We start from the raw sequence: 23,589 nt of genomic DNA on the forward strand, positions 1-23,589 counted from the left end.
TTCTGGTGTTGTAGTCTGCTTCTGTTTCTGTCCTTGGGGAATGCAGATTAGAATATCCCTGTGAGAAAGTATCTTGTTCTAGAAATCAGGCTGAGCGATTTTGCTATGCCCAAACTCTAGCCTGAAAGGGAGAAGAACCAGGTCTAAGAACCTGGTTCTACAGTGTCAAAGGGCATCAGAATTACCTGGAGGGCACGTTAAGACATTGCCCAGAGTTGGGGTCCCAGGACATGCACTTCCGACAAGTTCCCAGGTGCTGCTGGTGCTGGGAGGGCAGTTTGAGAACCTGGTCTAGCGGGAGCTACGGAGCAGGTTCTGGCCATGTTCCAGCCATCCCTTGCTGATCCCAGGTTGTTAACTCTGTAAGGGTGTGATTTATCCTGTTTCCATAGTTCTGCAATCTTCTTTTGTATCACATTCTGTTTCATTATATCTGAGCACATTTTCATTATTTTTTATGAAGTAGTATGGCTTGAAAGACTCGGGGAGAATGTCCTTTTTATCACTGGGCTATGATTTCTTCCATATTGGTTTTTTTTTACTTGGGTTTTGGTTTCTGTGTTCCCAGGATGTTTGCAAAGTCACCCTGCCCCTTCTTTCAAATTGTCCACATGTGGGCAACTTTGTCCAGACCATCTCTTCACTCTGACACAGGCAGATGCTTTCTCCCTGACCCATTCCTGCTCCCCTCTGAGCTACAGCCCAAGGTGATCCTTCAGATGCCTCCCTCAGCCCATTTTGTAGTCTCTCTGGCAATAGGCAACTCCACATTCCCTGCTTTCAAATGGGGTTGGTTTTGTAAACAGCCTCCCGGGTTCTGGTTCTACCCTGTAGAAAAAGGACTTGGAAACGATCTTAGGAAACAGAAGTACACTTGTGAAGAAGCTTTGCTGGGGAGTCAAGACCTCCGGAGGAATGGCTGGCCAAAGAGCAGAGATACAACAGGTGCACAATGGACGACCTGAAAAGGAAAGATACTGCAAATTTACCAAGTTTATGATGGGCTGTTCATAGCGAGATACGGCAATGTTGTCACTTGATTATGACCACAAAGGTCACATCGTATCACCCGACGACAGCATTGCAGAAATAAGGGATAAGGCTATTTTCCATTCGAGAAGCAGTAGAGTATGGAAATGCTCAAGGTTCATTTATTTGGGGAAATCAGGATGATGCAGGTAATCCTGTTATTTCTAGTCTGTCTCAGCATGCAAAGCACTTCTTGACTCTTCAACTTAATGATGGCCAAGTGCCATTTAGCTCTGACAACCCACACCTCCCTTCTTCATCCACTTTGGGTGGAGGAACATCTGAGTCCCACCCAGGCTGCGTCTCACTTCCTTTAGCCATCTCTACCTTGCCTGATTAAATCCAGTTTGCCCTTCTATTTGTCTCAGACCATAGCTCCTAAGACCATCTTAATGACTTCTTGTCTGACTCTAAAAACATCTTAATGGTTTTCGCTATGTTTCCTCTGTATCTTTCATACTCGTCTTCCTCCGCAGCCATCCTCCAGAACCCTGCCAATGATGGGCAGTAGCAGTGGGACCCTGGAGCACTTTCAGATTCTGTCTAATGGAGTCACAGACAGGAAGCACACAAGTAAACAGGCCAGTTCCTTTTATTTCTTCTCCCTTCCTTGTCTCTAGCCAAGTATCACCTTGACATTTTTGGATCCATGTGTAACCTGCTTAGAAGACTCTCAGTTGTAAACTGCTGATCAGCGTGTATCATGTTTATAGAAAGGTCATAAGGGACCCTCATTGGACGGTCTGCCCAGTACCCTCCCCCCTGATCCTTCTTCCCATGTTTGCAGCTACAACAGCCACAAGGTGACTTTGCCCTGCCAGCCTCTGTTGACTGTTCCAGCTCTGGGCCCAGCTTTTTTTTTTTTTTTTTTTTATGATAGTCACAGAGAGAGAGAGAGAGAGAGAGAGGCAGAGACATAGGCAGAGGGAGAAGCAGGCTCCATGCACTGGGAGCCCGATGTGGGATTTGATCCTGGGTCTCCAGGATCACGCCCTGGGCCAAAGGCAGGTGCCAAACCGCTGCGCCACCCAGGGATCCCTGGGCCCAGCTTCTAAAGAGGACCACCACCAGCTGGACTGGATCAGAAAAAGCTCAGAGCTATTACTCTGATTGGCTCTGCCCCAGCCTACATGGTCTAAGAAGCAGAAGGAACCAAGTATAGCCAGAAAAAGGCAACTAATTCTCAAGAGACTGTCCCACCACCCCACAGTGGCATCCCTTACCTGGCCTCAGACTATTCCTGAGATCCCAGATTCTAAGAGATGCTCCAAGATACCTCTGTATCCTTAAAAGAAATGTTCCCATTCGTTAAGTTTGAATTATGTTATTGCTTGCAACTGAAAGGCATCTAATATATGTGCATGAAGATGTTTCATGGTGTAGTAGTGAAAAAAGAATTAGGTTTAGAATGAGAAGGAAAAAAAAATCATGAATTAAGAACCATGGCATACTAGGCCATATGTCATGCTTAATATTTTCCCTTCATTGTTATATGTATTTCTTACAGCAGTCCTTTGAGATAGGTATTTAAGATTTTGAGAGTGAGAGAGAGAGAATGAATGAGTTGGGGGAGGGGCAGAGGGAGAGGGAGAAGCGGAATCCTCGCTCAGCAGAGAGCCTGACATGGAGCTCTATCCCAGGACCCTGAGATCATGATCTGAACTGAAGGCAAACACTTAACCAACTGACTCACCCAGGTGCCCCAAGATAGATATATTAATACCATTTTTCAAATAAGGAAAAAAGGGGATCCCTGGGTGGCTCAGCGGTTTGGCGCCTGCCTTTGGCCCAGGGTGTGATCCTGGAGTCCCGGGATCCAGTCCCACATTGGGCTCCCCACAGGGAGCCTGCTTCTCCCTCTGCCTGTGTCTCTGACACTCTCTCTCTCTCTCTCTTTTTTTTCTCTCTATCATAAATAAATAAATCTTTAAAAAAAATTAAAAAGGCTTGGAGAACTTGTCCAAGATCACACAGCTAAGAGCCAGGAGCCAGCAGCATATCCAGGACTGTCTAATAGCAGTTCCTTTGCTTTTCTTGGTGCCTAGTGCTTGGCATGTCCAGCTTCACTATCATGAGTCTAGAGACCAGGGCAATCCCCTTGGTGTAAAAATTAAGGGAGATGATATATTGAATCTAAGTGATTTGTAAGCCATATGGTTGTTAGATCTCCAAGTTAACCTCTGTGTGAACTTTTCCATAAAATAGGTAAATGAAATAGGTTTAAAAGTGGCATATTTTAAGTGGATTATCCCATTCTGTGTGCCTTTTAGGCCCCAAAAGGAGCCAGTGACCCTGCCTGAACCAGCTTCTCTGTGATACACTTTTCTAGCTTGACACGTGGGTGTGAAACCCACATACAGTATCAGCTTTAGGCCTGCCCTTTGGGCTTCTCCCTCACCTACTGAACTTCAGCAAAGATTGTGACAGAGCAAGATCCTGAACAGTGATGTAGTGTGGAGATGAAACTGGTGATAATGATGATTCTGACAAAGGTATACTTGTTTCTGCAAGTCAACCACAAAGTGGGCACAGCATCAAATATAGAACTGCACAGGATATTCTCCAGATGGGGTAGTGGAGGATCTATTCATAGAAAAAACAAGGTTAGAGAATCACCAGGATTTGCATATGGAAACTCAGAATGTGTTTACCTGGCCAATCTCTCTAAAAGGTGGAGAGAGAACCAGAAAATGTAGTCACTTCTGATTTAGAACCCCCCCCCCTTTTTAAAGCCTTTATTTATTTATTCATGAGAGACAGAGAGAGGCAGAGACACAGGCAGAGGGAGTAGCAGGCTCCCTGTGGAGAGCCTGATACAGGACTCGATCCCAGGACTCCAGAATCATGACTTGAGCCAAAGGCAAGATGCTCCACTCCTGAGCCACTCAGGGGTCCCTATAACCCCGTCTTTATTATCAGAAGGGGTAAGGATTAAAATTTTGATTCAAATTAAATCTGAAATGCTCTGATTAGAGATTATATGGGGAACATGCTCTATTTATATGCCTTAAACACAGCTAAGTAGACTTTTAAACGTGACAATTTGACCCACAGAAACAGATTTTGTGTAGGAATAAACTTTCAAATCTTAATGCTGTACATTTACTGTCAATCCTGATTATAAATGTAGTGATTCTTTTAAGCGTTGACAGTACTTGAATCTGTCAAAACTAACTTAATGTTCCACACACCTAGAGTTCTTTAGAGATAGGTGACATACAATTGGAGAAGGAGAATCATCGTATGGTTTTACTCATATGAGGACTATAAGAGATAGTCCTAGGGGTTATAAGGGAAGGGAGGGGAACTGAGTGGGAAAAATAGAGAGGGAGACAAACCACGAGAGACTCCTAACTCTGGGAAACAAAGGGTTGTAGAAGGGGGAGGTGGGCAGAGAGTTGGAGTAACTGGGTGACAAGCACTGAGGAGGGTACTTGATGGGATGAGCACTTGGTGTTATACTATATGTTGGCAAATCGAACTTAAATGAAAAAAATACAAGGCATATATATATATTATTTAATATATTAGGACAAAGTTATACATAGTGGTTTTGACACGGATAGACCAGTTCTCCCTTTCAGTGGGGAGTATAAGCAGTTCTTTCATTATTAGCTAAATGCAATGTGGAGTGTGGCTAGGATTTGAGGAACCTAAAACAAAAAAAGCCCCACCTCACCTCTTTGGCAACTGTTTTGGTAAAAATGGAGCTTCCTGTATCTACATCAGGAAATCAGTTTTCATGAAATTAATTTTTTTCTACTAAATGCTCCATCCTTTAGCTTTCCTCCACTTCTAATTAAAGACCACTCCTAAAATTGACCATTAGAGGATTTACATCTGGTGCACTTGGTATATGCCAAATGTAGATGGAATCAGAATCAGAAGCCTGGGCAGTCCAGGGGCCCAATACCCCAAACTATGAAAATATTCTTGGTGATTGGGGGAGGTGATAGGTCCCCTTGGGAATCTGAGACCAACCATATACCCTTTTCCAGAAACACATACACAAGATGTTCTGTACAATTTCGATGTGTTCACAGACTTTCCACTCCCACCTCCTAACTCTTTCATGGTTTTTGGGAGCCCCAGACCAGATCTGAAAATTCCTTAAGGGGCTGTCAAGGGTTAAATGGTCAGAGGCCTGTGCAGAAATTACTACCTCAATCAACAGGTGCTGCTGCTTGGGCTGGCTGGGAGCCCCAGCTGGTGCAATCAGGATGCGCAGGTGAACTCTGCGTGATTCCAGTCCTAGGTGCGTCTGGCTCTGCAGCTGTCAGGCCAGGTTGGGTGGGTCTCAACTGTCCAGGTCTGGACGCTCGTGAGGATGACAGGAAGGCGTCAGGGCTTATCTGGAAATATTAATGCTCTTTAAACTGACCGAGGTCTCCTTCCTGAGCCAGAACCCACAGAATGAAACTCATTTCGGGAATTAATTCCCTCGCCTCTGATGCCAAGGGCCAGAAAGGTGCGGCCGGCCTCCGGGGGATGTCTTCACCAGGGTCCGCGGGGCCTCCTGCGGCCCCAGCGTGTTTGGAAGGGTTCGTTGCACCTCCTCCCCGAGGGTTTGGGTGTGGTCCCGCTGGAAAGGATGGGGCGACCCAGGTGTCATCGGCCACTTTCCCGGGGCCCTGCGGTTCTCGTCTGTAACTCCAAAGCCCCTGCTGGGACACGCTGATTCACTGACCGCTGTCCCCTTCCGTTTGGGTGTGTCGGGGGAGCCCCCAGGTGAAATCCCGAGCCACGCCGCCCACCTGTGCAGGCTTCGCACGGAGCAGCCCGGCTGTCACCGCCGCAGCGAGCTGCAGCCACCGCCCGGAAGCTGCGGAGGACTCGGGGGCTTAGAGCCCCAGGCCGCAGGGTGGACGCCCAGGCCCCGCCCCGCGAGCCGAGGGCCCGCCTCCTGGCCCCGCCCCCGCGCCTGGAGCTCGTCCTTGGCCCCGCCCCCGCGCCTGGGGTACCGCCTCCTGGCCCCGCCCCCTCGGCCAAAGGGCCGCCTCCCGGTCCCGCCCCTACACGCACGGCTCGCCCTAGGCCCCGCCCCCGCACGCTGAGGTACCGCCTCCTGGCCCCGCCCCCTCGGCCCAAGGCCCGCCTCCCGGTCCCGCCCCTACACGCACGGTTCGCCCTCGGCCCCGCCCCCGCGCGCTGAGGTACCGCCTCCTGGCCCCGCCCTCTCGGCCAAAGGCCCGCCTCCCGGTCCCGCTTCTGCACCCAGGGCTCGCCCTCGGCCCCGCCCCCGCGCGCTGAGGTACCGCCTCCTGGCCCCGCCCCCTCGGCCAAAGGCCCGCCTCCCGGCCCCGCTTCTGCACCCAGGGCTCGCCCTCGGCTCCGCCCCCGCGCGCTGAGGTACCGCCTCCTGGCCCCGCCCCCGCGCCCGGGGCTTGCTCTTGGCCCCGCCCCCGCGCGCCGAGGGCCCGCCCTGACCCCGCCCCGCCCGGCTCCGCCCCGCCCCGCCCCGCCCCGCCCCGCCCCCCACGCCGAGGGCCAACCTCACGCTCCCGCCCCGCCGCCTGGGGCCGCGGCCGCTCGGTCTCGGGCTCGGGCGCGGCGCTTCCTCCCGGTCCCGGCTCCCGGTCGCGGCTCCCGGCTGAGCCGCAGCGGCGGCTGCTCGCCCCCCTGCCGTGGCCCGGCCGGCTCCTCCGCGCCGCACGTGGGCGCGCCTGCCACCAGGGACGCCGCCGCCGCCGGTAAGCCGGCCCCGCGCCCTCCGCCGCTGGGCGAAGCCGGGGCAGCCGGGGCGTCTCCTCCCGCGGGCCGGGAGCGGCGAGGCGGCGCGGGCGTCCTCCGCCGGGAGCGCGGGGTGCGAGCGGCGCTGCGGGGGGGCCGGGGCCGGGGCCGGGGCCGGGGCGAGGGCGGCTGCTGCAGTGCGGGCTCGACGGCCCCGGCGCGGCGGCGCGTGGGCGTGGGCGTGGGCGTGGGCTCCGGCCGGGACCCCCGGGGGCTGCCTGGGGCAGGGCGGGGTCCCCGGTCCCAGCGGCGAAGGAAGGGCCGAGCCCTGGGCGGCCCCGCGCGGCCTCCGGTCGGGCAGGTGGAGGTCAGGTGGGTCACGGCCCGCCCTCCGCTCCCCTCCGCTCCCCTCCGCTCCCCTCCGCTCCCCTCCGCTCCCCTCCGCTCCCCTCCGTTCCCCTCCCCTCCCCTCGGCCCGCAGCCGGGGGCCACCAGCCGCGCCTTTGTTTGCTCGCGCGGTCCGGGTCCGGGTCCGGGCGGAGGGCGAGGGGCCGAAAGCCTTGTAAAAGGAAGGGGAGGGGGCCTTCCTGCGAAGGGAAGAGCCCCGAAGCCTCCCCGACCGTCCCCGGGAGAACCGATCGGAGCCGCAGTGCGCGAGCTCGCCCGCCGGGGCCGGGCGCCTTGCAGGATCGCCGCCTGCTGCCGGGCGGGGGCACCTGGAGCAACTCGTAGGAAGGCTGCGGATGGAGACGGCGACCTGCACCTGCCTCCCGGGCCTGGCCTGGCCTGACACCGGAGACCTGAGACCTGAGACCGTGCTGCGTTCGGAGAAACCTTTGTAGGATTTTTTTTTTTTAATGATGGAGGCCTTCTCCTCCCCCTCAAAGCCTACTCCCCTTAGTGTCTTACATTTTTTTTTCCCCCACTGCAATTGAATTACCGCTCTGAAAGACCAAATTCAAAATAATGTGCCCCAGCGTTGATTAAACCGATTGCAGGAGAGCGTTTCCGTGCTGTAGACTAAGGGTCATTATCCAACGTTCTTGCCCGTTTGTCATTTTTTGCTCTGTTTTCATCTACTTCACATGACCCTTCGCGTCAACGTCTTTATAGTGAACTTCTTTCTCATCTGGCAGTTGATTTTTTTCGCCTAAACTTGTTTTTCTAAGAAATTTAGAAAGGCTCAAGTGAGAGATTTCTGGCTGGCATTATGGACTTTAAGGCAGATACAGCTGGTGAGATATACTCGTTTATATGATGACTCTTTTGTGTCTCTGATTGTTAGTAGCCTGTAGAACTCCACCAGGTTTATTGAGCAGTCTCTCTCTCTCTCTCTCTCTCTCTCTCTCTCTCTCTCTCTCTCAAAAGGTATTCAGGACACACTGCAAGATCACTGTCAGAAGTGCTGTGTTAGGGGCCAAACTCGTTACTTTTACTTGTTGCATAAGGTAGTTAATAAAGACTGTGCCATTGTGCTAACCTGAGCTGGATTCCTAATTCTGCCGGTTGGTTGGTTTGTTGAGGGCCCTGCGCAATTTTCTGGGGAGGCTGATTCCCAAAATACACATCTTGAGCAACCCCAAGATGATACCCACGTTGTAGGATTCCTGTGTGTTGCATAAGATAAACGCGTGCATAGTGATGGATTTACCAAGCCCACCCAGAAGTCTTGCGAAGTAGCATAGTATTGAAGGCCCCATATTTTGAAATAAAAGGAGCTTGCTTGAATGACTATTTCCAGACTTCTCATCTGTGCCTTTAGTTACATCGAATAGTACTTTCTTCGTGTCGCCAACCATAACACTGACCTGCTCCAGTTACCTCCTCTTAACCTGGTCAACGCCTTCCTTGCCAGAAGCAGGGGTGCCTCTTTGCCACCCCAGCTCCTAATTACAAACTACAGCTGATCAACGATCTCTTCCTACTAAGTAGCCGCCCAGACTCCTCTGCTGGTAGGTGGGTTTCCCCTGTGCTTCCCTTGTACCAGTGTTACTTCGGTACAGCCTCCGTACTTAAATTGTGCCACCTTAAATTGAAATTACATGTTTGGGTATTTCCTCTTTCCTTACATTATGAGCTATGAAAGTGGAACCCTTGTTTTTTTTTGTTGTTGTTGTTTGTTTGTTTTTTTCATGTTTCTTTTCCCAGTGCTTAGACACTTAGATTATGCATGGAGTTTTCCCATGGTTCAGAGATGCTGCATTTCAAACCTGTAAATGTCCTGAAAAAAAAAAAAAAGTATGGACTGTTTGAATATACTAACATCTTGGGAAAATAAACTACCATCTCTCATTGCCATCCTTTAATATTTTTAATTGTTTGTCTCTTTTTTCCTCAGTTTCCCTCTTTACCATGAACTTGTCCCTTAATCTATCCTCATGATCTTTTAATTGTTTGTCTTTCATTCTTTAATATTTTTAAAAAGCATGAAGGCAAGGGGAGCCTGCCTGGGTAGCTCAGTCGATTAAGTGACCAACTCTTGATTTTGGCTCAGGTCTTGGGATCGAGCCCTGAGTCGGGCTCCGCACTAAGTGCAGAGTCTGCTTGAGGATTCTCTCCTCTCTCTGTCCCTCCCCCTGCTTGCACACTCTTCCTAAAAATAAATAAAAAAATTTTTAAGTGTAAAGGCTAGTATTTCAGAAGAAGAGGCCTTCCCAGAAATCAGTGGGGGCCCTTATTGTGTACGTTCATATGCATAGTCCAGTATATTTTTTGCAGAGAGCCACAGCATGTGCAAAGGCTCTGTGATAGGCTGAGTCAATTTTAGGACAAGCATAATGCCTTGAAAGCAGAGGTAGTTGGAGCCTTGTAGGCCATGGGTTGAGGAAGTTTGGATTATATAAGCTTAAAGGGAAGAGTTTCAACATGGTGAGGATGTGCTCTAATTTATATTCTAAGAGGATTTTTGGAGTGCTGTGTGAAAATGCATTGGAGAGGGGCAAGAATGAAGGAGAACCATCAGGAAGTGTCTGCAAGCTTGTAGGGGAAAGGTGGCTTGCACAGTGGTGTGGTGGCACAGGCGAGCAATCGAATCCACAGGTGTTTTAGAAGAATCAGGACTTGGGTTGAGTAAGGCAGGTGAAGAGAGGGAAGAGTCCAGGATGATGTGAAAGGTCCCATGAGTGGTGGGGCCGCTTTCTGAGGAAAAGAGGACTGAAGAAGGAGCATATTGAGGGGGTGCCATCAAGAGTATAGAGTTTTTTAAAAAACAGCTTTACTGAGATGTGATTTTTAAGGATTTTATTTATTCATTAGAGCACAAGCGGGGGTGCGGGGTTCAGAGGGAGAGGGAGAAGCAGACTCCCCGCTGAGCAGGGAGCCTGGTGCGGGATTCGATCCCAGGACCCTGAGATCAAGACCTGAGCCGAAGGCAGGCAGTTCACCTACTGAGCCCCCAGGCACTCTTTGAGGTATAATTAACAAGCTTACTAAGTCTATACATTCATTTAAGGGTACAGTTCAGTGGTTTTTAGCAAATTTACAGAGTTGTACAACCACTGCCATAATGCAATTTAGCACATATCCATTACCCCAGGAAGATTCCTGTGCCCATTTGCAGTTCCTTCCTGCTGCTACTCCCCCAAGGCAACCACTAATCTACTTGCCATCTCTGCAGATTCACCTCTTCTGGACGTGTAGTATGCATGGAATCCTACAAAGTGTGGCCTTTTGTGCGACTTCTTCCACTATGTTAGTATTTCTCAGGTTCACCCTTGCTGTAGTGTATATCGGTACTTTGTTCTTTGTACAGTGAGACCATATTTTGTTGATGGATGTTTGGGATGCACTAAGTTTGAGACACTTGTGCCACATCTGGGTGAATGAGCCAAGGAAATCCTTGCATGAATCAGGACCTCGGTGGGGAAGGTTTGGGCAGGCATTATAAATCCATGGGTCATTAGCATGAAGATGGCATTTGCCAGTTACGGAATGGAGAGATGACCAAGGATAGAGAGAAAGAGGACCTGAGGTTTGGTGGCAGGAGATGCCACTATTTGACAATAGGGTCGAGGGGGATTAGCCTGCAGAGGAGAAGGAACAGCAGAGAGGTGGAAACCAGCACAGGGCTGGTGGGGTCAGAGGAGGGTGTGGGCTGACGGGTGGCTGTTTTGAGAAGGAGGGAATGGTCTGCTGCACAGTCCTCTGAGAGGTAAAAAGTCCACTGACGGAAACCTGAGCGTTGTGGTGGCCTTGGGAAGATTGGAATGGGCCCAGAATGACCAGAAAGTGAAGCAGCAGATACCATGGGATTCTTAGGTGGGTGTCGGCCACGCTTTAAATAGATCTAGATGAAAATAAAAGAGGAGAAATAGATGAAAACTAAAAGAGGAGCATAAGTCAGAGCCCTAAGTCATCGCTTTTGAGAAAATGCCAAAGTATGGAACTTGGTGACAGATCAAGGGACCCATTGAACATTTCTATGTCCTGTGGAATATTTTTCATAGTTGTAATTTGTTTCAATAAACTGATAGGTTGACCTACAGATTCTTGTGTTTATGAAACAAAACCTGATGGAGCACCTGGGTGGCTCAGTCAGTGAAGTATCTGCCTTCGGCTCAGGTCATGATCTCAGGGTCCTGGATTCAAGTCCCACATCGGGCTCCCTGCTCGGCAAGGAGTCTGCTTCCCTCTCTCCTCACTCATGCTCTCTCTCGCTGTTTCTGCGTCTCTCAAATGGGTAAATCTTTTTAAAAAAAACAGCTCGACGTTAGCATCCACTCATACTGCATACATTGTTGTATGTGAATAAAGAATATTTTCATGAAGTCAAATGAGTGCAGCATTCCGCATTGTTCTTTGTTTCCTTTTTGTCACTCTGGAGATAAAAAGAGGAACTGGTTGCTGTTGGAGCCAGGATAAGACCATATTGGTCTCAGGCTTTGTAATAGCTGCAGTGCTTCATACATAATGAATGCGTCTAGCCACAGGAATAAAATAAAAGGATCAAAGAATATACAAGGGCAAGAAGAAAAAAATAGTGATTGCTTGGGCCCTGGCATCACCACCCCATGTCCAGGGTTTACACAGAGAGACATGACACTATCAGGGCAGTGGCTGGTTGAGGGGATTGTTGGGTGATTGGAGCTTAGTAACTGAGCAAGCGCCTGGTGGATTTCTGGCAGCACTGATTGGCAGACAGTGCATGCTTACATCCTGATTTTTTAAATCCCCCACCCATTAGATTTTCTTCTAGAATATTCCCAATCCTCTCATAGTCTGGTTGTAAAGGATTGGATCACCAAAGAGGTTGCTCTGGTTAATAGCCTGACCTGTTTTTCCTTAGCTTTTATAAATGCCCTGCAGTGGGAAGGGCCACCTGCATTCAGAAGTACCAGAGAGCATATTTCATTAGCCACTTTATAAGTTTCACTCCTAAAATTAACTTCGTTGGGTAAGAGGAATCCTCACATATTTTGCTTCTCTGCTCTGTCCGTGTGTCTCAGAATCCAAGAGGACCGGAACTGTTTATCTTTTATCTACCACTCGACCTGGCCCAGGAGCCTTGCTAAATATTTGAATTGCATCGCTGCGTGCATTTGTGCGTGGTGGTGTTTATGGACACGTGTCCCCTGTAGCTCTGGGCTGGGAATGCTCTGTGTTCTTGAATAACTCCCTCCTTTCTTTCTTGGTTGACTTTTAGATACTTTCTCTGCTGTAAGAATGTAAGATGGATCCAGAAGAGCAGGAACTCTTGAATGATTACAGATACAGGAATTACTCTTCAGTGATCGAAAAGGCTTTAAGAAATTTCGAGTCCTCAAGTGAATGGGCGGATCTCATATCCTCACTGGGCAAGCTCAACAAGGTATGTGGGGTGTCGAGTGTTTAGATTGCATGGAGGTGGGGACACGAGCTATCTTTTTATTATTTCAAGGAATTCTCTTTATTATTACACGGCATGTTCATTATAACAATTAGGAAACACTGATAAGTTACCAGCTGTTAAGTTAACTTGGTCAGTGTACTTGCCTCCTTCCAGCTTTCCCCCCCCACCCCCGGGCATAAAATTACTCCATGGATATAGTTGATGGAATAGCTGAATGCTTTTTCTCAACTATATTTGTGTCTGAATAAACTTTAAGATTGACCAATCAGTTATTCAAAGATGAATTATCTTTCTTTTTTTAAAGATTTAATTTATTGGGCGCCTGGGTGGCTCAATGGTTGAGCATCTGCCTTTCGCTCAGGGCGTGATCCCGGGGTCCTGGGATCGAGTCCCACATCGGGCTCCCTGCAGGGAGCCTGCTTTTCCCTCTGCCTGTGTCTCTGCCTCTCTCGGTGTGTCTCTCATGAATAAATAAATAAAATCTTTTAAAAATATATTTTATTTATTTGAGAGAGAGAAGGAGGGTAGGTGCACAGACAGAGGGAGAGAGAATCCCAGGCGGATTCCCTGCTGAGCTGGATGCAGGGCTCGATCCCAGGACCCCGAGATCATGACCTGAGCTGAAACCAAAAGTCAGACGCTCAACCTACTGTGCCACACGGGTGCCTCAAAGATGAATTATCTTTCATGTACTACTTAGGCTTTTTATGGATTTTGCTTCTTTGGTCTACTCTTTTGGCCCTTTGACTGCTGGTAACTCGTGGAAGACCATGGGATGACATAAATCTTAAAATCTGCCTAGAACTTGTGAGCGTGTCTGGGCGAGGAGACAAGGGTCTGTTGTAGGAAGACCAGAACTGGTCACATGTAGGTTTGACCTTGTGTTCTGTAGATGGGACCCCTGTACATTCCTGTCCTGACCAGGAGGATAACCTAGTAATGCCTGATGCTTTACTGTGAGTAGAAGATATTTGGGCTTGAAGACGCGTCCCCAGGTTCTGGTTGCTCTATGGCCAGGGCCCTGACTTTGGAACCCTAGTGCCATATGGGACTTGAGAGATGTGCACGCCCACTCTTCAGATCTCCACCCACCAGGTCACACACACCAGGTCCTCTAATGAAGAAAAAAAATTTCTCTGTCTTCCTCCTTAGGGATTGTGGGGAGGGTGTGAGGAGGAAGTGAAGAATGCTGGCAGCCTGATGGTGGGTACCAGGCCTGGGCAGCAGTCCACCCCCAACTGCCTGAGAGCAGCTCTCGGCCCTCGCTGTCTCTGCTGTCTGGCATGGTGGGGACCAGCAGTTAGGACAGGTAGTGGCCGGGACACTCCGAGGTCTCTCACAAGGTGTATTTGCCACATGTGAGTGTCATGGCTGGCCGGCCTGGGATAGACAGATGTAGTAAAACAGCAGCTAAGAGCTCCAGCTCAGGAATTTGCAAGCCGAAGAAACAGTCACTGCCTTGCATGAAGGTAGGTCTCTTTTTTAGCGGAAAGGGAGAAGTGCTGAAATGGTGTGTAAGCATCTTCAAGTTCTCCTGGATGTTTCAGTATTTTATTTGGTACTTGACTCTCCTGGTATCTAAAAATAGTGACTTACTTTGGGAGGGGATCTGTTCATTATTTTTTTGTTGTGGTTGAGGTAAAATCCTCAAAACCTATAATGTGTCACTTCACCATTTTAGAGCATACAGTACTGTGCCTTTGTGCAACCATCACCACCATCTAGTTCCAGAACGTTTTCACCGCCCCGCAAGGAAACCCTCCCCATGCCTCCCTCTGACATTTCATATAGACGTACACATACAATATCCTTTTGTGTCTAGCTTCTTTCACTTAGCGTGTTTTCAGGGTTCATCCATGCTGGAGCATGTACCAGTGCTTCGTCGATTTTTATGGCTGAATAATACTTCATTATATGGATGGCTACTCCACATTTTGTTTATCCAGTCATCTATTGATGGACATCTGTGTTTCTGCCTTTTGGCTATTGTGAATAGTGCTGCTGTGAATATTTGTGTACAAATTTGTATACACCTGTCTACACTTCTTTGCAGTATAGACCTAGAAGTGACATTACTGAGTCATGTGGTAATTCTGTTTAATTTATTGAGGAACCATCAAACTCCTTTTTCAGAGGCGGCAGTGTTTGACATGCCCACCAGCAATGTATGAGAGTTCTAATTTCTTCATATCCTCATTAACACTTACGTTCAGATTTTTTTTTTATTTTGATGATAGCTGTCATAGTGCTCTCTCCTTGTGGTTCTGATTTGCATTTCCCTAATGAATAATAATTTAGGTATCTTTTCATGTGCTTATTGACCATCTGTGTATCTTCGTTGAAGGAATTTCTGTTCAAATACTTTGTCCATTTTTTTTTAGCTGGGTTGTCTTTTTGTTGTTGTTTTGTAAGAGTTCTCTGCACATTCTGGATACAAGGCTCTCATTGGATATATGGTTTGAAAATACTTTTTCCCCATTCTTAGGTTGTCTTTTTACCTTTTTTGATGGCTTTATACAAAAAACTTTATGCAAAAGCTTTTCATTATTTTAAGCAGGGTGTGGAGCCCAACATGGGGCTTGAACTCACAACCCTGAGATCAAGGCCTGAGCTGAGATCAAAAGATGCTTAACCAGCTGAGCCACTCAGGCTCCCCAAAAGTAATTTTGATGGAGTCCAAGCTACCTGCTTTTTCTTCTGTTGCTTGTGCTTTTGGTCCTATCTAAGAAACCGAACCCAAGATCATGAAGATTTGCCCCTGTATTTTCATCTGAGAGTTTTATAGTTTTAGCTCCTACATTTAGGTAGGTCTTCGATCCATTTTGGGTTAATATTTATGCATGGTGTGAAGTAAGGCTCTGAATGTATTTTTTTGTGTGAAATCCAGTTGGCCCAGCACCATCTGTTGGAGAAAGCGTTCTTTCCAAGGGCCTTGGACCCTTGTTGAAAGTCAGTTGGCCATAAATAGATGGCTTTATTTCTGGACTTCCATTTCTTTTCCATTGACCTGTCTGTCCTTAGGCCAGCACTACACATTTTGGTGATTGTAGTTTTGTAGTAAGTTTTGAAACAGAGACATGACTTTGTTGTTGTTCTCAGGATTATTCTGGCTATTTTGGATCCCTTGAAATTCCATATGCATTTTAGGATCAGCTTGTCAATTTCTGCCAACAAGCCAAATGGGATTTTGACAGAGATTGCATTGACTCTGTAGATCACTTTGAGGAGTGTTGCTATGGGAACAATATGAAGTCTTCCAAGTCCATGAACACTAGATGTCTTCCATTTATTTAGGAACATACACATTTTGAGCTAGCTGAAATAATCAACTTGGTCAGTGCAGTTCTCAAGCCATGAGGTATTCTGTTAGACAAGTCTTGTTTCAATATGCCTGAAAAACTTCCAAAAATGTTTAATCGTTTTAACCCACCTTTTAAAATGCAGATCATCAGGTACAGATCAACCCTTCTTGGAGGAGTTGTAAAAGCACTGACTATTCATGCACTCAGTAGCTGTGTGAGTCCCTGCAATGTGCTGGTACTGTCCTAGGTATCAGGGCACAGCGGAGAGCAAAACCAACACGATTCTCCCCATGTGGGGCCGAGGGGAAAGCTGGACGGTAAACAAAATACTCAGGACGGTAGAAAGGGATGTGCAGGAACAGTAAAGAAGGGGACAGTGAGTGTTGGGGAGGCATTGTGATATTAAGTGAGGTGTTTAACGAAGGCCTTGCTGAGAAGGCACCCTTTGACCAAGTACAGAGGCTTTGGTTTGTCTGAGGCCAGTGAGGTCACAAAGCAAGAGAGGGATGGGGAGAGTATAGGATGCAAGGCCATAGAGGGAAGGTGGGGGGAGGGTATCCAGTCTTGTAGGTCCTTTAAACTGGAGTCTGACAGTGGCCACTGAATTGAGGGCTGGGAGGGGGTGGGCAGTTAGTGGCAGTGCTTGCCCTGAGGACAGCTGAGCCAGTAGCATTGCCTGGCTTAGCATGCTAGACCAGGTTTCAGCTACTCTCTAGAGGGTAGAAAATGGGTGGGGGTCAGGCAAGGCAGAAACAGGGAGGCCATTTAGGAGCTGTTGCTGTAACATAGGTGGGCCAACAGAGAAGGGTTTGAATTTTGAATATATTTCAGAGGTATAACAGAATTTGCTGAGGGATTAGATTTGGGATACAAGAGAAAAAGAGTCAAGTAGGAGGACCCTGCTCCATGGGGTGGGCAGGGAGAACAGGGGTTCACTTTGGGACGGGCTACTTTGAGGTGTCTGGTAGATGTCCCCATACGATGTCCATAGGCAGTTGGATATGAGTGATACTGAATAAAAGTTTAAAACAATTTTCTGTGACAGTTGGTATCCAATTCTGTGTAGTGGCACTACTGTGTTTTCTGTGCTCCAGCTTCCTGTTCTGCTGTGTATGATTAAGTGATGAATGAACTTGCAAGACATCAGTGGGTTGAGGTGACACTGTCCATCTTTGCCTCAGCTCTGCTTGTGACAGCAGACATTCCTAGAGAGCGTGCTATGTTCTAAGGACTTGACGTGCAGTATCTTCTAATTTACCATATCTGGAGATTGGTCTCAGCAACTTCTGCAGGATGAGAACCAGCAAATGCAGAGAGAAGAAAGCTCAAACCCTGGCTGCCTGGCTTCCAAGCCCATGCTCTTGAGCTTTTTCCATGTCCCTATCTGTGCGGCTCACACAAGGGGGCAGAGATACACATTTTTGCTGTCAGGGGCACCATCTTCAGTATCCAAATGAAGCAGGTGCAGTGAGTTAAGATTCATTTTATTAATGAAGTGTAACTAATTTTCCCCATGTCGCATGGCTGCTCAGTGGTTGTTATGGGTTAAAAATGTGTCCTCCAGAAAAGATATGTTGATGTCCTAACTCCCAGTATCTCAGAGTGTGGCCTTATTTAGAGATCAGTCTTTTTTCAAAAATTTTTTTTTAAATTTTTATCCATTTATTCATGAGAGACACAGAGAGGCAGAGGGAGAAGAAGGCTTCCTGCGGGGACCTTGATGCAGGGACCTTGGGATCACACCCTGAGCCGAAGGCAGATGCTCAACCACTGAGCCATCCGGGCATCCCAACAGATCGGGTCTTTACCGAGCTAATTGAGTTAAAGTGAAGTTGTTAGGATGCGATGGACCCTGGTCCACACTGGAGTCTTTATGAAATGGGGCAATCTGGGCACAGACACACATGCAGAGAGGGGCGAGGCCATGTGACAATGCAGGCAGAGATCTGGCTGATGTAATTATAAGGCAAGGAACCGGAGGGATTGCCAGCCAGCCGCCAGAAGCAGGAAGGGCAGTCTGGAGCAGTCTCCCTCGCAGCCCTCAGAAGGAACCGCCCTGCTGACACCTTGATCTTGGACGTCTGGCCTCCAGAATTGAGAGACAGCCCGTCTCTGTTGTTTGAGTTGTCCAGTGTGCGGTGCCATGTTACAGCAGTCCTGGCAACCTGATACAGTGGTAGGACCAAGATATATGGAAGACCTTGGTGCAGAGGATACAGCCTTGAACACAGTGCTCATAAGGCTTTGTTGGCAGAAGACAATGAGTAAATATGTGGCATCAGATGCTGAATGGGAAGGAAAAAACAAAGCAGGCAAGGCAAGTAGGGTAGCAAGGAAGGAGGGTGGGGTGTTAGTTCAGACCGAGATGGCTCTGATAATGTGACATTTGAGATTGGAGCAGAGAGGCCCGGATGCAGTGAGTGAGCTGGCGGGGAGACCATCTGGGGCATGGGCCTGGGTCCAAGGTACAGCAGGGGGTGGGTGTGGCTGGGGTGGAGAGGTGATAGCAGATGAGGGAGGAGAGCTAGCTGGGGCAGATCACAGGGTCTTTTAATGCAAGGGAGGAGAAGCCATTGAGCAGGGTGACCGCTGCCTTACCTGCTGGAAGCATCCCCCTGGCTGATGTGTGGGCTGAGCCTGAGAGCCTGCTGGGGTGGCGGCGGGCACCTTTTGCAGCCCGATTAGAGTTACTGGAGCAGAGCATTTGAGAAGGTGCTAGATGGAGCAAGCCCCAGTCAGTGTCCACAGTTATTTCTAGGAGACTCACAACTTCTGCATTCAGGGAACCTGATGTGAATAAAGAATTTAAGGCCTTGGCGATGATCAGATGTCTTGGACTCGTACACAGAAATTCAGTGAGTAAGTTAGTGAGCAATTAGTTAAAGATCTTTATAATGCAAATAGAAACACTAGTGTAGGTTAATAGTAAGGACAGGTCAAGATGCTTTCTAATTAAGGTGGGCGACTGCTGGTTGTAAAACATAAACATAGGCAGAACAGAAGGCTCATTTAACTCCACTCTTGGCAAATGAGAGAACCGAGCCCTAAGAGGTCTTGGTTTTCAGAGCATCTCTGAAAGTTATAATGGTATGAGTTTCTGAACTTCCAGTATCAGTTTTAGAATTTTATGTATGGGAGAAAAGTTGACCTTTCATGGCTTTCAGGTACAGCAACATGAATAGGGTAATTTTTGCCTAATTGTTTTTCGGAGACCTCAAGCCATCATCTTTCGCTAGTTATTTTTAGAGAAATTTTAATTAACAAGTACATACTGAGCCCTGACGACTCCAACCACTTGCCAAGCCTAGGTTACAACTTTGAGTATGGAAACAAAGGATCGTAGGAACTAATAAACTCTGTGCATTTAAAAACCTTATCTTTGAAACTCCTTTTTTAAAAAAAAATCATGCTGGTCCTAAATGAAGCACCTTTTTTTCCACTGCCTTTTTCCAGCACTCTTCTGTTTCACAAAATGGCCAGAAAGCAGGTGATGTGAATAGCAATAGAAATGAGAGGTGCGGGGTATTGTTAGTTTTAGCTTCTCAAGCCTGAGCACCTCCTGGTTAAAGCAGGGCCTCCTGGTGGCATTGCAGGGTTAGCGCTGTGTTGCTCCAGGAAGAACCTGAACTGTTCTGGTCTGCGCGGAACTGATCAGCTTTGGGACCCCTTCTGCCCCGAAACTCGAGGAGTCTGAGCTGGATCCCGATTCTTACCCTCGCCTGAATCAACACTTTTCTCCATGAGGCAGTAGGAGTTCAGACAAAGCCTCTTTAGACTGAGGTCTGTATCAATCAGCTAAGGCTGTCATAGCAAAATCCCACGGACTGGGCGACTTAATGGAAATGAACTTCTGCACAGTTCCAGAGGTTAGAAGTCCAGGATCAAGGTGTCGGTAGTTTTGGTTTCTTCTGAGGCCTCTCTCCTTGGTTTGTAGGCGGCCACCTTCTCCCTGTTTCCCTCGTTGTCTCTCCACCGTGTGTGCCTGTGTCCTAATCTCTCACAAGGACATCAGTCCTACTGGACATCACCTAGACAGTGATATTTTACCTTAACTGCCTTTCCCAAGGCTCTGTCTCCAAACACAATCACATTGTGAGCTACTAGGGGTTAGGGTTTCAACATAGGAATTTTGGGGGATGCAATTTAGCCCATAACAGGATCTGACAGTGAAGTACAGATTGTCTCTCCATGTACCAGTTTTTCCAAAAAGCTCATTTCTGATGGAATCCCAGATGGTTTTCCATCATACCCCTTATGGAACAGTAGGGTGTTACTTTTTTAAACTTATTTTTACTGCCCCACAACATCGTGAAGACCTTCGCTTCTTGCATGTGCAGTGGTTTGATGTGCGTCAAGATGTTCCGAGTCACTCAGGGCCACCTTCCTGACTGTCTCAGTCTGTGTGAACTGCCACAACAAAATACCCCAGACTGGGCTTCTGGCTGGATAGCAGGCCTTCCTCTCTCACAGTTCTGGAGGCTGCGAGTCAAGGACAGGGCACCGGCAGATTCAGGGGCTGGTGCAGGCTGCTCCTTGATTCACAGGTGGCCGTCTTCCATCGTGTCCTCACATGGTGGAAGGGGCCAGGGAGCTCTGGGAGGTCCCTTTTATAAGGGCACTAATCCCAATCATGAGGGGTCCACCCTCAGGACTTAATCACCACCACCCCCAATGCCATCTCACTGTAGGACATAAACCTTCAGACTGTAACACCGATGATTTGTGTCCCATCTGACTTCACCTCATAAGCTCTGCACCATTTTCTCATAGGAGCTTTGTTGTAGGGTGTCTTTGAGGGGTGAGGGGTATTGTCCTTCCAGTTGGCCTTTCCCACATGTCTCCTCATGTCCTCCTCCCCATCCTCTTCCTCCTTCCAGTGAGATGCTGTTTAAGCCACCTCTCCTGATCCCCCTGGACCAGACTCCCTCTAGCCAGTGACCTGGGGCAGGACCCGAGCCCCTCTCACTGTTTATGAATTGCGGCTCTGAGCTATGTGATGCCTGGTTCCTTCTTGTCACCTCACTGTGAGGGGCCGTTCTGTCAGAGTGTGGTACCTCAGTTTGGGACAGCTGTTTGAGGCCACTTTCCAGTAATCCTTTGCTGCCACCTCTGGCAGTGACCCTGAGGGTAGAAGTTGTCCGGTAAGTGTGGTGCCGGGGCCATATTGGAAAGATGTGGCCTGAATGCCTCTGGAAAGAGGCCAAATGGGAAGGTTGTTTTTTGCAATTACTGATTCTTCACATTGTCAGCAAAATAGAGCTGTTTCTTTGCAGGACAGTGGTAAGCACAAGGCCCATCTGCTTCTGGCAGTGTGCTGATATTCTTGGTACCAGAAAGTAGAAGGCGTAGCTGATAGAATGTCAGGTAGAGCTCCCAATGTCCTGTGTGCCAGAGGCTGCCAAGTCCTGTCCTGTGCCAACCTCCTCCTCTTGGTAGCTGATGCACTGGGGCTCTGATGGCATTCTTGCTTCTTACCCTATCCCACGCTCTCCGGAAGTTGCGGAGAATCAGCAAGAGTGTCACTGATTTGGGCTTGTGGGAGCTGCCTCACTGTGAGCCGCTCAAACACATGTCCACAGAAGGCTGACACGATCCTTTTGGAAAGAACATTTCTCTGCTGACATCAGAGGGCTGGTATATTCTCGATAATTTATAGCTAGAGCAGTGTATGTATTTTGCATGCAAACAGAGGATGTTTTTGCAGTTCTTTAAGACCTCTTGGAGGGGTGGAAGTAGTCCAGGTGTGGGCAGGTGAGTTGTTCCTCTGGTAATCTAATGACAAAAGGTCATCTGGGGGGACGAAAAAGCTTGTCTGGCCTAATTGAGTTTATGGATAAGGGAAAGAGCTTGCCACCTGCTTACATTGTATAAATCCTGTCAAGAAAGTTACAAAACTAAAAATTTCATGGCAGGGCACCTAGGTGGCTCAGCTGGTTAAGCGACTGCCTTCGGCTCAAGGCATGATCCCAAGGTCCTGGGATCAACCCCTGCATCAGGCTCCTTGCTCAGTGGAAAGCCTGCCGCTTCCTCTCCCACTGCTATTCCCCCTGCTTGTGTGCTCACTCTCTCTCTTCCTGTCAACTACATAAATCTTAAAAAAGAAAAAAAAAAAGAAAAGAGATTTCATGATAGGCCATGGTAAGGAAGGTGCTGTGGACTGAATTATGTCTCCTCCATCTCCACCAAACTTGTATGTTGGAGGCCTAACCCTTATCATGACTATACCTGGAGATACATCTTCAGGAAGTAATTAAGATTAGATGAGGTCATTCATTAGGATGGGGCCTTAATCCAATAGGTTGGTGGCCTTATAAAAAGAGGGAGAGAGGGCAGCCCGGGTGGCTCAGTGGTTTAGCACCACCTTCAGCCCAGGGTGTGACCCTGGTGACCTGGGATCGAGTCCCATGTCGGGCTCCCTGCATGGAGCCTGCTTCTCCCTCTGCCTGTGTCTCTGCCTCCCTCTCTCTCTCTCTCTGTGTGTCTCATGAATAAATAAATAAAATCTTTAAAAAAAAAAAAAAAGGGAGAGAGCAAGAGATATCTCTCCCCCCCCCCCCCCCCCCGCTTGTGAGCACACAGTGAGAAGGTGACCCTCCACCACCTGGAGGAGAACCAGGTTAGCTGGCTCATTGGTGTTGGACTTCTAGCCTTTCTTCTAGCTGTAAGAAATCAATTTCTGTTTTTTGAGCCACCTGGTCTGTGATGTTTTGTTACAGCAGCTCAAGCAAACTAATACAGAAGGAATTAAGTTACACTTGTTTGTTTTTCAAAAAAGACAGCTGATTGTACATGGACGCCTATTTCAAGCTTGTATGTGAGCCAAATACACGCATTCCCATTTATTTACCTTTTTTTAAATGGTCTTTTCCTTTTTCCTTTTTTAAAAAAATGTATATAGCTTTACTGACATGCAAAAAACTACGTATACTTAAAGTGTATGATTTGATGAGTTTTGACCTGTGTGCATCCATGTGAAACCATGACATGGGCATGTATCTGTTAGCCCTGGAAGTTTCCTTGTATGCCCTCGTGGTCCCTCCTCTGCACCCTGTCTCCCTGCCCCCAGCTCCAGTCAGCCGCTGATCTACTTTCTATCACTAGAGACAAGTTTGCACTTTCTAAAATTTTATATAAACAGAATCATATGGTATATATATTTTATTTCCTGGTCTGGCATCTTTCACTCAGCACAGCTGTTTGGAGAGTCACCCAGGTTGTCGTGTAGATTGATAGTTCATTCCTCTTTACTGCTGAGTAGGATGCCGTGGATGTATACCGTTCATTTGTCTATTTTCCTATTCATGGACATTTTGGGTTGCTTCCAGTAGATATACATATCACTTTTTTAAAAAACTGGCAAATCTTTTTCCAAAGTGGTCGTATCACAATTTCATACCTTCCAGTATTGTACGGGGACTGTAGTTATTCCATATTCTTTTCAACACTTGGTATGGGCAGTCTTTATTTTAGCCATTTTAGTAGGACTGTACTAGTAGCTCCTTGTGGCTTTTACATTTCCCATTTATTTTATTTTATTTTTATTTTTTTTTAAATTACATTTCCCATTTAAATGACTCCTGGTTAGAGCCTCAGTACATGATCACTATAAACTTGTGTTACTCTTACAGAAATACAATACAAGGATAACTGTAAGAAACTACACTATTGTTTTAAAGGATTTTATTTTATTTGAGAGAGTGAGTGGGAGAACACGAGCAGGAGGAGGGAGAGGGAGAAGCAGACTCCCTGCTGAGCATCCTG

The 23,589-nt window shown here is 48.0% G+C and overlaps 1 protein-coding gene across 5 annotated transcripts in view; it reads left to right on the forward strand.

Annotated features, from left to right (window-relative positions):
* The first annotated feature begins 6,587 nt into the window (after positions 1 to 6,587).
* The window catches only part of DOP1B (DOP1 leucine zipper like protein B), a 105,405-nt gene continuing 88,403 nt past the window's right edge, over positions 6,588 to 23,589 (forward strand). The window contains exons 1-3 of one of the 5 annotated variants that reach the window (XM_077879147.1): positions 7,159 to 7,934; positions 8,068 to 8,651; positions 12,341 to 12,505. In XM_077879147.1, the coding sequence (XP_077735273.1) occupies positions 12,368 to 12,505 (138 nt within the window). In that variant the 5' untranslated portion in view covers positions 7,159 to 7,934; positions 8,068 to 8,651; positions 12,341 to 12,367. Of the gene's footprint in view, positions 6,720 to 7,004; positions 8,652 to 12,340; positions 12,506 to 23,589 lie in introns of those variants that run through there. The other 4 variants (XM_077879148.1, XR_013368811.1, XM_077879146.1 and 1 more) reach the window with 4 other exon arrangements.

Source organism: Canis aureus, chromosome 30, assembly GCF_053574225.1.
Source record: "Canis aureus isolate CA01 chromosome 30, VMU_Caureus_v.1.0, whole genome shotgun sequence".
Classification (NCBI taxonomy): domain Eukaryota; kingdom Metazoa; phylum Chordata; class Mammalia; order Carnivora; family Canidae; genus Canis; species Canis aureus.